This window comes from Hippopotamus amphibius, chromosome 5 (assembly GCF_030028045.1).
Source record: "Hippopotamus amphibius kiboko isolate mHipAmp2 chromosome 5, mHipAmp2.hap2, whole genome shotgun sequence".
Taxonomy (NCBI): Eukaryota; Metazoa; Chordata; class Mammalia; order Artiodactyla; family Hippopotamidae; genus Hippopotamus; species Hippopotamus amphibius.
Genome location: NC_080190.1, coordinates 158,662,976 through 158,677,880, shown reverse-complemented (window position 1 = coordinate 158,677,880; position 14,905 = coordinate 158,662,976). Strand labels below are relative to the sequence as shown.

The following is a 14,905-nucleotide window of genomic DNA, read 5'->3' as shown; positions in this document are numbered from 1 at the left end:
GAAAACATTTAGACAATTTTAGACTTTCCAGTATATTTTTTAATGAGCAAAATGCTTTCTAGCTGTGAATTTAGTGTTTTAAGTTCAAAATTGGGTTCTCATGAAAGCAAAGAATAAGCCTGTCTGATTATAGTTAACAATATATTCAATGTGAGACCATAAACCTAATTTGTGACTGCTATCCCCCTTCTAATTACTAGCTGCGATCTTTCCAACACACTGTAAAGTAAGACATCTTAAGAGATTAACGACAGAAACATCCGAGGATTCAGTTATTATACTTCTTACTCATAGGTTTTTGAAAGCCAAGGTAAACGTCCATACACATATTTTCATTTCAGGCCATCTTCACAAGGCAGAAACTCACATCTAAATAAACTGGCACATAACTGGAACTATCGGTGGGTAGCATTTTAAGAAAAAAGGGACATAATATGAAAACACTAAAAATGTTTCTTCCTGTATCTAGATTAACTGATATATCACAGGTTGAACCATAACCCACACCACTGCTGAAATGTATGTACTTACATCATTTTCATCCATTGTAACATTACAAGCAGTTAGGAGTAAAGTTCACTGTAGAGAAACTGCTCTCCCATCTTTTATGCAGCACCAAAGCCAGGGTCAGTATTGAAGATATTTAGGGGTTTCAAAACATTAGGCTTTCTGTAAAACTTTTAAAGAATCTCCTCTAGCTGTAGTGCCAAATAAGTGTCTCTTTCTCAAGGAACACAGAACACAAAACATACACAACCCTCACTCACTCACAGAGCAGACAATTTGCTAAACATCTTAGCAACTTCCAGACTTGAGGATTTGCTTTTGTTTCAAAATAAGTCCCTTAATTTATCCTAACTTACAACCATTTTCTTCCTTTAAAACTCTGTTCCCAGTAACTCCAGGATAAAAAGTGTAAATCAAGCCACTTACACAAAATATAAGGGCTAATTATTTGTGAGCTAATTAGCGAATGCAATATCTATTAAACATATAAGTCTTTGCGCTCGTCATTAAGTAATGACCGGTCCTGATCAACACATGCATACACACAAATAACTAAAAACTACATTAAAAGCTAACTTTACACTTACCTATCCTAGTATAGAAAATATTACTGCTTTGTTCACAAAGATTCTTTGGCTTCTCTTCCACTCCTACCCCAAATTTCCCACCATTCACATTTTAAAACACTGTTGCCACTACAGAAGGCATCTAAAGAAAGGTCATTTTACTCTGAGACAGTGCTGACCTTGCAGAAATTCTGACCAGGTCTGACAAATGAAGCTGGGATGCATATAAAAGGAACTATAACAGATGCAGCGACAGAAACTGGCAGTAAAATACCCACTGTGCATCAGATTATGCTAAAAGCATAAAGAATTCTTTCTAAAGCTTTTGCTCCTACTAACTCCATCCCAATGTGCACCCCCCCCCAAAAAAAAGAATATACAGAATTTTTTTAATTGACCCTCCCTGGATTACACAGAACCTCATCATAAAATTTGCCTTCAAATAAAACAACTATGAATTGTTCTGAACATTGAATGCTGGTAAAGTATAGAAAAATCCTGATCCACAACTTCAATAATGGCATGATCCACAACTTTTTAATGTATTTTAAAGTCTAGTATAGCTCATACCACGTAAAAAATTTTCTTCTCATTTACACAGAAACTATTTTCTAAAAATACATTTAAAAAAACACATTAAAAAAAAAAATCTGACTCACCTTCCCCCAGCTTTCAGAACTGGGAAACAGGAGTCACTTCCAAACTAACCTCATCAAAACTCAGCGGAAACTCTCATCAAAGTATTTAGTATCTGTAACACCAAAAACCAAATTCTTTCCACACAAGGACTATTTCCTACTGTTAAACTGACTGAGCTTTAGCTCCTGGAAAAAAAATCTCAGACAGATGTTATCATTCATTCACTCCAAAAATATTTACTAAAAGCCAACTATGTGATAGTGCTCAAAATACAAAAGCAAAAACAAGTAATGTAACCAGAAAATATAAAGTAGTGGGGTAAGTGCTGTGGGTGAGAAATAACAGTGCTGGGGCAGCACAGCTGAGGGTCAACTACTCCAGATTTAGGTCAGGGAAACCTCCCCGGAGGAGTTAACATCTCAATTCAAAAAGAAGCAACAAGTAATACATGGAGACAAGTAGAAATAGGACTGGGTTTGCATTTTAAAAACCTCACCCCAGTACAGTATGAAGAATGGATAGGAGGGTCCTTTTCTGAGGGCAAGAGACCACATAGAAAGCTGATGTAGTAATCCAAAGAAGAACTTGACCTAGGAAAAAACGGCAAGGCTAGAGAAAGTCCATGAAGTAACGTGTATAGATAGGTTTTGTAACACCTTCTACAAGCAGAAGCTTATCCTAAGTTAAAACACCAATTCTTTTAAGTGATCGTACAAAAAATTTTTTTAAATTTAATGTTACATTTGTACCTAATCATAACACTGTTCTGAGATTTTTTTAAATAGTCATGACTAAGACTTAGAAAGGTTTTAGCCAATACTAATTAAGATCGATTATTTCTCTTGGACATAATTGAATCATCCATCTTTCTTCTACCATGCTACATTTATTTTCGTGAAAGGAAGAGTAAACAAGGGAACAAAGGATTGCTGGTTCTTCTAGTTGTCTTGCCATATGTCACAAAACCCTAAAAACAAAAAATGTCCATCAAAGCCCTCATTCAAGCTTAACAAGAGAAACTTAATCCTTCAGGTTTAGAGCTTTCTTCCTCCAGTTCAAGATTCATGTCACATGGGCAGCCACTGCCACCCAAGAATTCTGAGTTCCTTAAATTTATCTCTCCACTTTCTGTGTTTTTGGTATCTTGATGTGAAAGCATTTTCTCTGCCACATGATGCACTGCCAGAACCCTAAATTAATCATTTCCTGGAACTAAGACTCTACGCTGAGAGAAGAGGCAAAGCAATAATCCTTATACCATCGCCACCACCATCCCAAACTTTCCAAATATGCCAGTGTCCAGCACCAATGGAAAACAGAATTTCACTCTCAACCAAGTAAAATGGTGGGAACTTGAAGGTCAATCTAAGACCAGAGAAAAACGGTGCCTTCTATACAGCACGTATCACTCCTTCATAATCTTTACCACCACTCCTCATATTATGTATTTATTCATTTATTTGTTTACTCTTTCTTTACTAAGACGTAAGCTCCATGAAGACAAGCTTTACCTCTTGCTGACTACTGCAAATTACCCGCACCTAAAACAAGGTGTTCAATAAATATCCGTAAAACTTCTGACTAAAAATGACACAAGCATTTGAGAACTACCTTTCAGACAAAAACCTGTCACTCTCTTGTCGCAACATCTCTAATAAACCCATCTTGCTGAGACGCTAAAGTCCAACAAAATAAAGCACGAAGGCACTCCCAAATCTGGCCCTGCCTGGTACCACCACCACACACTCACCAAGCCCCACCTCCAAACAGATCAATACATTCACACCTCCAGATTCCGGTGATACGTGGTCGCTCACTACTCTCAAAGCACGCTTTCACTCGACTAAGCTTTTTAAAATGACTTTCCCCCTCGCTAGAAAATCTTTAATCTCTCTTATCTATCTCTTACTCGTCCTTTAAGGCCCAATTTAAAGGTCTCCCCTACACATTCTCCTGACACTCCCTGGACAGTTTCTGACTCCCTCCTCTGTGCGCTCGAACATCTTGTCATATACATGTGAGCTAGTATCAGTCTGTAACGTATCCATTTGTTTCTCGTCCCTTTCCCACCACCCCGCACTTCTGCAGGTCAAGAGCCGTGTTTTAAATGTATTTCGAAGGTGCCCAGCCCAGAGCCTGGCTGATGGAGACTGCGTGCAAAGGCGCCAGGCGAGTCCAGGGGACACCATCCCATCCCATTTCGCAACGGCCCCATCCTGCCCCTGCGGCCCCAGGGCCGTCCCCTCCTCACCCGCAGGCTGCGGGTCGGTTATCTCGAGACCCTGGCGGGGGGGGAAAGGCCGGGAGTCAGCCCAGAGGCGCCAGCCCCGGCCCCGCGGGACCCCGGCCCCAGGTTCCATACCTGCCTCACGTTGGCCGGCAGCTTGCTCCACGGGTAGTTGTGCCGGATGTGGAACTCCACGTCTATGTTCATGATGCCGGGAGCCCGGGCGGGCGGCGGCGGCGGCCGGGACCGCAGCTGGAACGACGCCTCCCGCCTGCCCGCCCTCGGCCCGTCCGAGGAGCCCGCGAGAGGCCCCACGCTTCACGCCGCGGACGGCCCGGGCTGCCCCATGGCCTGGGCTCCCGACGGCTCGGCGCGGCCCGGGCCACGGGGCACGCGAGCAGGGAAGAGAGGCAGCCAGACACCTCGGCGGCTCCAAGTTTCTTCCTAGTTTCGGCCCGCCGGAAATGGCTTCGGGCGTGCGTCACTTCCGCCCGCCGGCGCCAGGCCAGGGGGCGGGGCCCGGGGCTGCCCGCCCCCCACCCTGCACGCTGCGGGGCGAGGCAGCGAGGGGGAGTAGCCGAGGTACCTGGGTGGTGACCTCCTGCCCGCCCGCTCCGTGTCCTTCTGTCAGTCTCTGGATGAAATAATTGGGTTTGTATTGCCATTGGAAAGGTGAGATCCCGGGGGATGTCAGTAGCCAATCCCGAACGGAGGCCAGGTGGAAGGGGTCCAGGGCCACGAAGGAATGTATAAGTCAGAGCTTTCCCCCCAGTGGAATGGTAGAGTGAAGGTCTAAAGATCCTTCATCCCCTCCTGGTAGTTGCTGCACCTTATGGAAGAGAAACAGTTGGGCTCTCCTTCAAACGTCCAAATTCTTGTTTTGTTTTTTTGGGGGGGTGTTGCTCCCTGGCTTGCGGGATCTTAGTTCCCCGACCAGGGATTGAACCCGGGCCCTTGGCAGTGAAAGTGGAGTCCTAACTAGTGGACCCCCAGGGAATTCCCACAAAGGACCAAATTCTTAAAATGTAGGGATTCAGGGAGCTCCAATGTTAAGCAGCCGGTGCTGACGTGGGGGAGGTCCAGAGGGAATCTAGGAGATAAAGATTCTTGCATGCAGTCTCTCTATTACTGCTCTGCCCCTTACATATGGCTCCAGAGTCACTTTTTAAAGGCAGAAATTCAGCCCATCTTATTTTCAGTTCTAGTGAGAAAGTCTTTGGAAACACTTTCTTCCAGAATTTGTTACACTGGCTTAGCAAAGCCATGACCATTGTTAGTGGCAAGCAATCATAGTATTTTTGTGACTATGTTTCAGTTTTAAACAATGGTTTAAAATAATATTTTATTACACACCTGACAGATGTATAATCAGAACTTTTCATGATGCCTAGGGCACAGCTCAGCAGCAGCCTGATTCATGGCAGAGACCTTATTATGTCTGTTGAGTTGAAATAAATATGGTCCATACTGCCCTTGTATAGATGTACTGGTCTCATGTTATCCAACTATAAGAGCCCGTAACTGAGTGCTTTGAATCCCATGTCTACAGACCCTCGACGTCATAGCTAAAATTAAAAGAACTCTGACCATGAGATGTTTATTCAACAAATATTGATTGCCTGCCTGCTATGTAGTAAGCCCTTGACTTACAATAGGTTGTTATTTCTCACAACCTTATGAAAGAATACCACTCTTAGGATCCCAGTTTACCAGAGGAGAAAACCAAGGCTTGGCAGGGCTGCCTGACTTACCCACAAGATCACACAGGTGGTAGAGATTGGGCCAAACTGAAACTAAAACCTCTCTCCTGCCAGAGCAGTATTTTCAATTCCTGATTCAGGCTGTCATTCACTGATCTGTTTTGCGTGCTGTTCCAATTTAGATAATGTTCATTTAAAGTCAACAATATAAATTCCCCTCAAAGGTATTTTTTAAATAAGTGTAGAAGAACTCATTCTTCCAAAGTCCAAGTTTGATTTAATGCGATGTAACAACAAAAATTAATCTTTGTAAACCATTGTTTAGGGAATTATCGCAAACAGGTGAGTGCCTGCTAAATTCATCTTTTTTGTTTATCAGCAAATACTGACTATAGTGTGGACACATCAAAAACTACAGAAGTAGATGGGATGGTGGAAGTGAACTTTACACCCGCTAAATCAATAAGACACAGACCTTTGGAAACTTGACCATGAAGAGAAAAGAATCTAACTCAGTAAGTAGAATAGGAAAGATTAGGATAGGAAAGATCTGTTGCAGCAAGTAGCTGAGAAAAGCAGAAATTTGAAGGAGGAAATGGTAACAGAGCAAAGCTACGAATGGGAAGAATCCAAACAACAAGCCCTTCTAAGTAGGAACTGATGACAGAGTTTGGCTTATGAAAAACAGAGTGCTAATTAAAATACTGATCTGCTTCATTTCCCCAAGGTGTCCAGTCTTTGAGAGATGGGAAACAAAGCAATTCAGAGAGACCATAGGTTAATCCACGGGGCTTAAAGAACCCTCTGGTGGGAAGTTCAGGAACAGGACTGCTCCCTCAAACACCAGGAAGCAAAAACAACCTATTGGGCTCCCCATGTAACACTCATTACATCATGGAGCCTTTTTGGTAAACAATAATGTCATTCTTTTCAGTCCTTGACTCAGGCCCTCTGCTATTTCCGCTTCAGTAGACCTTTGCTGTTTTAATTCCAGAGAGGTCAGAAACTGCAGAGAGTTAGAAGCCCCAACCCAGAAGCTACCATTCAAATTAACCTTATGGGTAAACAATGTGCTCAGAAATACAAGTGCAATGAGATTTGATCTTATCTGGCTTTACCAACTTGGACTAAGGAAAATAACTCGGTTGTCTCGAGCAGCTGCCCTTTAGAAAGACTGCAGAACCATTTCATTGCCACAGTTCCAACAAAAATAAGGAGCAGAAACAACCCAGAAGCAGGGAGCTATCTGGTGGACTAATTTCACAGACTCCAGAATATTACTCCCTGTGGTAGATAGAGTAATGGCCCCCAAGGATGTCCACGTCTCAATCCCTGGAAGCTGAGAATATGTTACCTCACGTGGCAGGAGGGACTTTGCTCATGTGATTAAGTGAAGGATTTTGAGATGGGAGATTATCCTGGATTACCCAAGTGGGCTCAGTGTAATCACAGGGTCCTTAAGAGAGGGAGGTAGGAAAGTCCGAGTCAGAGATGGAGGTGGGACAATTGAAGCAGAGGTTGGAGTGACACAGGGCCACAGGGCAAGGAATATGGGCAGCTTCTTGGATCTGGAAAAGGAAAACATATTCTTCCCCAAAGCTTTCCAAAAAGATCATAGCCCTGCCAACTCACTTTGGACTTCTGACCTCCAGAACTCTTAAGATAATAAATTTGTGTTGTTTCAGGCCACTACATTTGCAGTAATTTGTTACCGCATCCATAGGAAATTAATACACTCCCACAACAGTCAAACACTCCAACACCCAAACAGCTGATGCATCATTTTCATAATTAAATCATTGTAGTTGAAGTATAAATACCGTTAGGAAGAAAATAGCTTTTTAGCCTTATTTTTTAGTATGTACAAGCTATCACATCTTTTTCTGAAAGGAAATTTGAAAGAGAGAGAGCTCGGGGATTAAATAAGGCCAGAGAAGCACTTCTAGAGGAGGAAGGGGTATCTAGAGAAAAGAAAGAGGAAGTGGCTGTGAACATTTTGTTTCACAGTTTTGCCTGTGCCTGACTTTGGCCATGGTTTTCCCTCCTGAATGTGCTTTGTTCTGTTCCATGAACCAGTGCATCACCCTTGATGCTCAACACCATGGCCTAGTTGTTACCACCTCACCGCTTTTGCCCTTGCTGTTCCCTTGGCTTTGAATGCCTTTCCCCAGACCTTGGCAAAGCAGGCTCCCTTTATTCCACCCATTGTCACTTAGAGCAGCCTTTGCCAACTTCTCTGTCCGACCTCGCCACTTCTCCCCCACCTCTCTCCAACACATTATCTTGCTTTATTTCCTTTGTTGCAAAGAATCACTATTTGACATTATCCTGCTTGATTTCTTGTTTATTGTCTGTCTCCCCAGCAAAAATATAGTGTCCATGGAAGAAAGAATTTTGTCTCATCATCAGTCTATCCCCAGGACATAGAATCATCCCTCACACATGGTAAGTGCTCAATAAATGCCATTGAATGTATTGAATGAGTGAATCAGTTATGTGACACCTGAGCCCTTCCATGTACCTTCTTGGTTAAGTCTTCCCCAACCACCCTATTTCAAATTGTAACACATCTCCAGTCCTCCTCAGCCACCTCCCCTACATTATTTTTCTCCATAACACTTATTACCATCTAATATATTTAATAACTTAGTTTTTAAAATTGTTAGTCTCCCCCATCAGACTTGAAGCACCCCAAATATAGGAACTTCTGTCTGCTTTGTTCTTGGCCATGACCTCAGGCTTAGAACAGCACAGAGTATTGAATGAATGAATAGATGTTGCATAGGAAGCAGAATTCTCAGGAAAATGCAGATTTGCGGATCCTCTTGAAAATGTGGGAAATCCCACAACATTGGACCCCTTTTCCCACACCAGTCAGTGGAGCTGAAGACAGGCCACCTGGCTTAGACAGAACGTGGGCCTTCTTAGGGCCACGTTCTCCATAGGAAGCTTTCAGTTGCAAAAACCATCTCGCTTGTGCTTTGTTTATCTTGGGGTAGAGAAATACTTCTCTAATCTTGTCTCTGTTGAAAGTGAAGGAAATGAATGCTAGACTGGAAGTCCCAGCTGTCCATTCTCACTTACATTATAGACTTCAGAAATACCAAGACATTTAGAATTCCCTAAACATGCCACACTCTTTAATCCCCATGGGTCTTTGCACATGGAAAACCCATTTGGAATGTTTTTCCTCCTTCTCTACCTGAAAACCTTCTCATCCTGACACTGTGAATGGAACACTGAGGAATCAGGAGGTGAGGATGGAGAGGTGGGAAGAAGCACAATCACATGGGACCATTGTCCTCTACATTAAGGAGTTTCTAGGATTTTCTTCTTCAAGTGATGAAAAACAACTTAGCTGTCTGTTTTAGAGAGAAGCAGAGAGATCCTTTGCCATGCAGCCTGTGAAAGATTAATATTATATATTTATATATAATAAAGAGAATGTTACATTCCTGGCATCTGAAGTCAGTGTGTGTTTAGAACATTTGTGGTCTGACGTGGCAATGAATACTGTTCCAATACCAAGCCACGTCACCTCAACTCAAAGCCTGAACAATTGTAATCATTAAGGTGCCCACTAGAGGCTGATCTCACACAACATTTCTATACCTACAACCTACAAGTTCTACACTTCCTCATTTCTGACTATTGACTTTTATCCAAACCATTCTCTCAAGCCTCAAAGTCCTTGAAATTCTTTCTCTAATTTTTCTCCAGTATCTGATAGCACCAAATACTTCCTTGGAAATTGTTGGGTTTAGGAGTGCTGAGCAGTGGTTCAACTGAGGTTTGTACAAATCTCGAGATCACCATTGAGCCTCCAGTTTTGTGCTCCTTGGTAGCTCTGGTAGACAGGATAAGACAGTCAGTTACAAGGCATGGTTTACCCCTGATTGAAAGTATTTTCACAATATCCATGATGGGGAGTAAAATCACATTTTGAGTGAATAGGATTTTTGAATTCCACAGTAGGTATTCAGTTTTATTTTTTGAAAAGAGGTTGGACTATCTGGAAAAATAGCTATCGAGGTGAAAGGGACAAGGTTGTGAAAGCCCAGAGAAGTGAGGAAGCATCTGGAGAGTTTCCCCCACCTTTAGCTTATCAATGAGTTAATTTAAGTAAGTGGATAAAATACACAACAAACTTTTTAATGCCATTTTTTTCCAGTGAGGGGAGAGGGTGGTTCTAGGAGCATGAGAATCACCTGCAAAGTTTTTTAAACTTAGCAACATCCAGGCCTCACACCAGAGCAATTATATCAGCAGTCCTCCATCGGAACCCAGGTAATGCATGTTTTAAAAATATTCCCGGGTGACTCAAAGTACAATGTTAACGACCACTTCTCAGGCCTCTTTGGGCCTCAGATACTCAGTAAGCACCTGTTGAAATAAATTTGTGAAATGAGGAGATAACTTCTAATGTCCATTCTAACTCTACAGTTCAATAATTTCATGGCCAACTATAATATAATTTTTTCAAATGCAAAATAATCCCCCCAATCTAGACTTTTCCGAACGAGAAATAAGTAGGCATCTATTCAACATTCGTGTAGACCAAGGAAATAATTTCTCTACACCTTGATAACTATTGGGAGAGCCATGAGATAAATGGTGAATTACATGCTATTAGACTAATACGGATATTGTCTGAGTTTGTGTTACACTTACGGTATGGGTACATCTCAGATCTTTTTAGCTTATTTGGGTGTATTGTCACAGTGGCTTAGAACTTGGCTGCAATGAAATATTTTTTGTTTCCTTCTACATTGTGTCACTCAAACTTTACACCTTTAGCAACACGTAATCTAACTGTCCAACAAGAAATACGAGTTTGTCTACTAGTATAATCTGTGATCAAGGATTAAAAGAAGTATAATAGGACTGTTTTATGACTTCTGTAAATGAGATCTCAGTGATCTTGGCTACCATTACAACTGTTCCCAGGAAAATGGAAATTGGCTCTTTCTTGGCCCAGGTCTATGTAAGCATTTGTTCTCTCACTTTACAGAAGTAAATTCTCTTTCTTTTAGAATTTGCAAAGATTTAATTCAATGTCATTAGTGACCATATCTTTTTAGAATTTATATAGCCTCAATGCATAGTAATTTTTTTCTTTCTTTTTCTTTCTTTCTTTTTCTTTTAAACAATATTAAAAGCCAACTGAATCATGTACCTTGTAAAATGTAAGCCCAGGAAAGCAAAAGTCAGGGAAAAATTAATCAAAAAGCCAACATCATCCATTTGCCTTTGAGCAAATAAAAATTATTACAAAGAAAGACAAAGTCAAGGTTCATCTTTTGAAATTAAAAAAATGGAATTTTTGAGTCCAGGTAAGACAGTAGTCTTGAGAACCAAGCTTTCTTGAGAAAGAGTTTCCTGAATTATTTTATTTTAGTTCCCATTGGCATATCTTAAGGAGAAACAGGGGAGAAAGATAAAATCTTCAAGGTGGAGCAGAACTAAGTAGAAACCATTGCTGTAATGAGGTGGCTGTATTTAAACAGGAATAGACCAAATTAAGAGTAATGTATACCTGAAATTAGCACTATTGTAAATCAACTATAATTTTTTTAAAGAAGAGTATCTTAATTGGCAGATTTAAGGCCCCACCCCCTGCACACACACTAAGCAGTGGGGTGAGAGTGTGCGGACGAACTGATCCACCTTCAAAAACAAAGCAGCTACAATATTATTTGTTGATATGAATGGTCGTGTACGAACATTCTCAACCCCAAAACGACTGCCAGGGGCTTCCTAGGTGGCGCAGTGGTTAAGAATCTGCCTGCCAATGCAGGGGACACAGGTTCGATCCCTGCTCCAGGAAGATCCCACATGCCACGGAGCAACTAAGCCCGTGTGCCAAAAAAACAAAAACAAAAACAAAAAAAAACGACTGCCAGCTTTAATCTGAGCTAAGACTTATTTTCTGCGCAGAAGAGGTAAGGAGCAAGACTGAACTGGAAGCCTAGTCCCTCACTTAATTCGACGGAATATGGAGAGGAATACAAGGACAGGTACAAAATGATACATGGGGCCAGCGGAAGGAAGTGGTTCTTCTGATGATGGCTTCTGGAGATGACTTTTTTGTTGGGCTTTAATGCTCAGATAGATCTGAAGGGATTGGAGGGAAGGTTTTGGCTGGCAAAGAATGGTATGGGAGATGCCACGAAGGCCAGGGCACACTAAAACAAAAAAGATTAGGTGATGCTCTTGATAGACTCTGGTGTCTAGTAAGATTTAATGATTTGATGACCAGAAAGCCCCGCCTGAGAGATGGTTTGTCCTTTCGTAGCTCTTCAATGTTTTATGATGTGTTAGTACCTCAGTAACACAATATTGATCAATGTACTGAAAATCCTAACAACCAGATTCAAATATAGAGAATGGACCTCATCTATAATCTGTCCTACTTTTATATCCCCCCAAAAAAATTCTTGATGTGACCAAACGCCAAGTCAAGGAAAGAAACGTGGACTGGCTCAAATATTTAAAGAGATTGAGGTCACCTGTCATTTCTTGCCAAATGTACAGTCACTGGATTCTAGAAAAATGAGAAGCTGGTTGTTCATTTTATAAGTAAACCACAAAGTTAAAGATTCACCACATGTGTCATTAAAAATCAATAGCTGGTACAAGCTGGTACTGTGTATTTATTTCTGATATGAAAAACGAGCCACACCTGTTATTAATGCATAATGACATGATACTGTGGAAGAATACCCAGGAAAAATACCAGGGCAGCTTAGTCATATCATTTAATCATGCTGGTAATTATTGCTGGGCTTCTCACTGAGAGACTTCAGAATTCTGTAGGCCAGGAGTTCTCAACTGGGGGCAACGTTACGTGTTTGTCTGTCACAACTGGAGAAGATATACTGGCATCTAGTGGGTAGAAGCCAGAAATATTGCCCTAAAATGCATAGGAGAGTCCCACGCATACACACAAAAAAGAATTACCTGCTGAAAATGTCAGTAGTGCCAAGTTTGAGAACTCTCCTTGGCACGAAAATGAGCACTCGAAAAACATTCACTGCCACACTTCAAACTCCAAATCCTAAATCAGTCCTGCAGATTTTTGGTGCAATCATTGTATAGGAATCCACACCCACCCTAATATATGCAGTCCTCAGGCAGAGAGTAGTGGCCTGAGTTCAAATCCTTAGTCGACGACTTACTGAGTGAACTCTCGTTGTGTAACCCCTTTGGGCCTTAGGTCCCTCTCTGTAAAATGGGGGGAAATAATAGTAACTGATGAACTCAGTGACAAGAACAAGGATGCAGGTGCAGAGAATGGACTGGAGAACTCGAGGTTTGGGAGGGGGTGGGGGGTGAAGGGGAAGCTGAGACGAAGCGAGAGAGTAGCACACACATATATATACTACCAACTGTAAAATAGATAGCCAGTGGGAAGTTGTTGTATAACAAAGGGAGTTCAACTCGAAGATGGAAGATGCCTTAGAGGACTGGGACGGGGAGGGTGGGGGGGTCTCGAAGGAGGGTGGGTGGGGAGTCAAGGGAGGGAGGGAATACGGGGATATGTGTATAAAAACAGATGATTGAACTTGGTGTACCCCCCCCCAAAAAAAAAAAGAAATAGAAATAAAATGAATGAAACTTTCAGAGCAGGCATGAGGATTATATAAGCACAGCAAGTACTGAAAATGGTGCCTGTCTTACCATAGGGACTGGCTAAAAGTTTCTTTCTTCTCCCTTTACAGTTAAAAGAAATTGAGAGAGGGAAATTGAGCTCTATGAAAAGACAAAGTGTTGATGGGAAGCTTGTTGATTCAAACTTTTTTTTTTACAAAATAGTAAAAAATAAACATGATCAACAGTCAAAAAAAATAGTAACTATCTCATAAAGTTGATGTGATGTTTAAGTAAATAAACAAATGTAAAGTTCTTAGAATGAGGTCTTGCCCATAACACTAAATAAATGTAAAATTTTGTATTATTAGTGTTAATTTTATCACCAGCATCGTCGTCATTACTTGGCACAAAGAGAAATGTAAAGATTTGCGTTTATCTAGACGAATTTCCAAAAATTCAGCCATTTGAATAATTTTGTTATTTCCAAAATCATCTAAACTACTATTTACTTAAGATTTTTCTTTAAGTTGTCACACTTCACACTCTTTATAAACTTTTCCAGTGCTTCACAGGTTTGATATCTTAACTGTATTTTCTTTCTTTTTTCCTTTTTTAAAAATGTATTTATTTGTTTATTTATTATTGGCTGCATTGGGTCTTCTTTGCTGCGCAGGCTTTCTCTAGTTTTGGTGAGCGAGGGCTACTCTTCATTTCAGTGTGCGGGCTTCTTATTGCAGTGGCTTCTCTTGTTGCAGAGCATGGGCTCTAGGCACTTGGGCTTCAGTAGTTGCAGCATGTGGGCTCAGTAGCTGTGGCTCGAGGGCCCCAGAGGACAGGCTCAGTGATTGTGGCACACAGGCTTAGTTGCTCTGGGGCATGTGGGATCTTCCCGACTCAAGGAAGTCCTTAACTGTATTTTCCTAATATACATAAAATAATGCCATGCTATCAAAGCAAAGATTTTGTGTTGGACATAAAATCATCTCATGTGCCCCACTGGTAAACATGCCACAGTTAGACAACCAACCCCTTTCTAATGGACTTTTGTCACTCATTTGGCTGCTCAGCTTCTAAACATTTTATTAATCTTGCTGGAGGCAGAGTCCACCTCCCATCAAGGAAATTATAAATGCCAACATTCTCTTTCCCAGCTGCCTTTGCAGCCAAGGCACAAGCACGTGACCTCAGCCACACCAATCAGATGTGCTCGGGCCGGAGTGTGAATCAGGAGGTGCTGACCAGAAGAAGCGGGAATGTGTCAATCTTCTTAGTCTCAGCAAGATGAGCTTCAGTGGCTGTAGTGGCATGCGGCCCTAGGAGGCTGAGGTGCTGGAGATTCTCTCACTGGCCCAAGATTACCCAGTATTGGGTAAATTCCCAGAACTGCAAACTCAAATGCTAGAGGGACCAGGCAAGTAAATGAGCAACACGAGACAGGTCAGTGGGGTAGGGGGACTGTGCAATCTTGAGGTCTTGAATCTTCTTCTAATATGGGCATCTACTGCTTGGTTCCAGCCATTTGTTTTCATGTGGAGATAGAAGCCCTATACTACCTGATCTGGTTTTTCAAGAGAAACGGGAACTCTGAATTTTATGTAACATTGATGGGCAACTTCAAACACACAAATAAACACTCACCGTGTGGGGCATCATTGATGGGCATGTGCCTGTGA

The 14,905-nt window shown here is 41.7% G+C and overlaps 2 protein-coding genes across 3 annotated transcripts in view; one reads left to right on the top strand and one right to left on the bottom strand.

The window, feature by feature from the left end:
• FAM91A1 (family with sequence similarity 91 member A1) overlaps positions 1 to 4,388 on the bottom strand; it is a 41,666-nt gene extending 37,278 nt beyond the window's left edge. Inside the window, exon 1 of the mRNA XM_057735189.1 lies at positions 4,075 to 4,388. Within this exon, the coding sequence (XP_057591172.1) occupies positions 4,075 to 4,146 (72 nt within the window). The 5' untranslated portion in view covers positions 4,147 to 4,388. The remainder of the gene's footprint in view (positions 1 to 4,074) is intronic.
• A 126-nt stretch (positions 4,389 to 4,514) lies between these two features.
• ANXA13 (annexin A13) overlaps positions 4,515 to 14,905 on the top strand; it is a 79,525-nt gene continuing 69,134 nt past the window's right edge. The window contains exons 1-2 of one of the 2 annotated variants that reach the window (XM_057735741.1): positions 4,515 to 4,590; positions 8,003 to 8,084. In XM_057735741.1, coding sequence (XP_057591724.1) covers positions 8,082 to 8,084 — 3 coding nt within the window. In that variant the 5' untranslated portion in view covers positions 4,515 to 4,590; positions 8,003 to 8,081. Of the gene's footprint in view, positions 4,591 to 6,037; positions 6,155 to 8,002; positions 8,085 to 14,905 lie in introns of those variants that run through there. The other variant, XM_057735742.1, reaches the window with a different exon arrangement.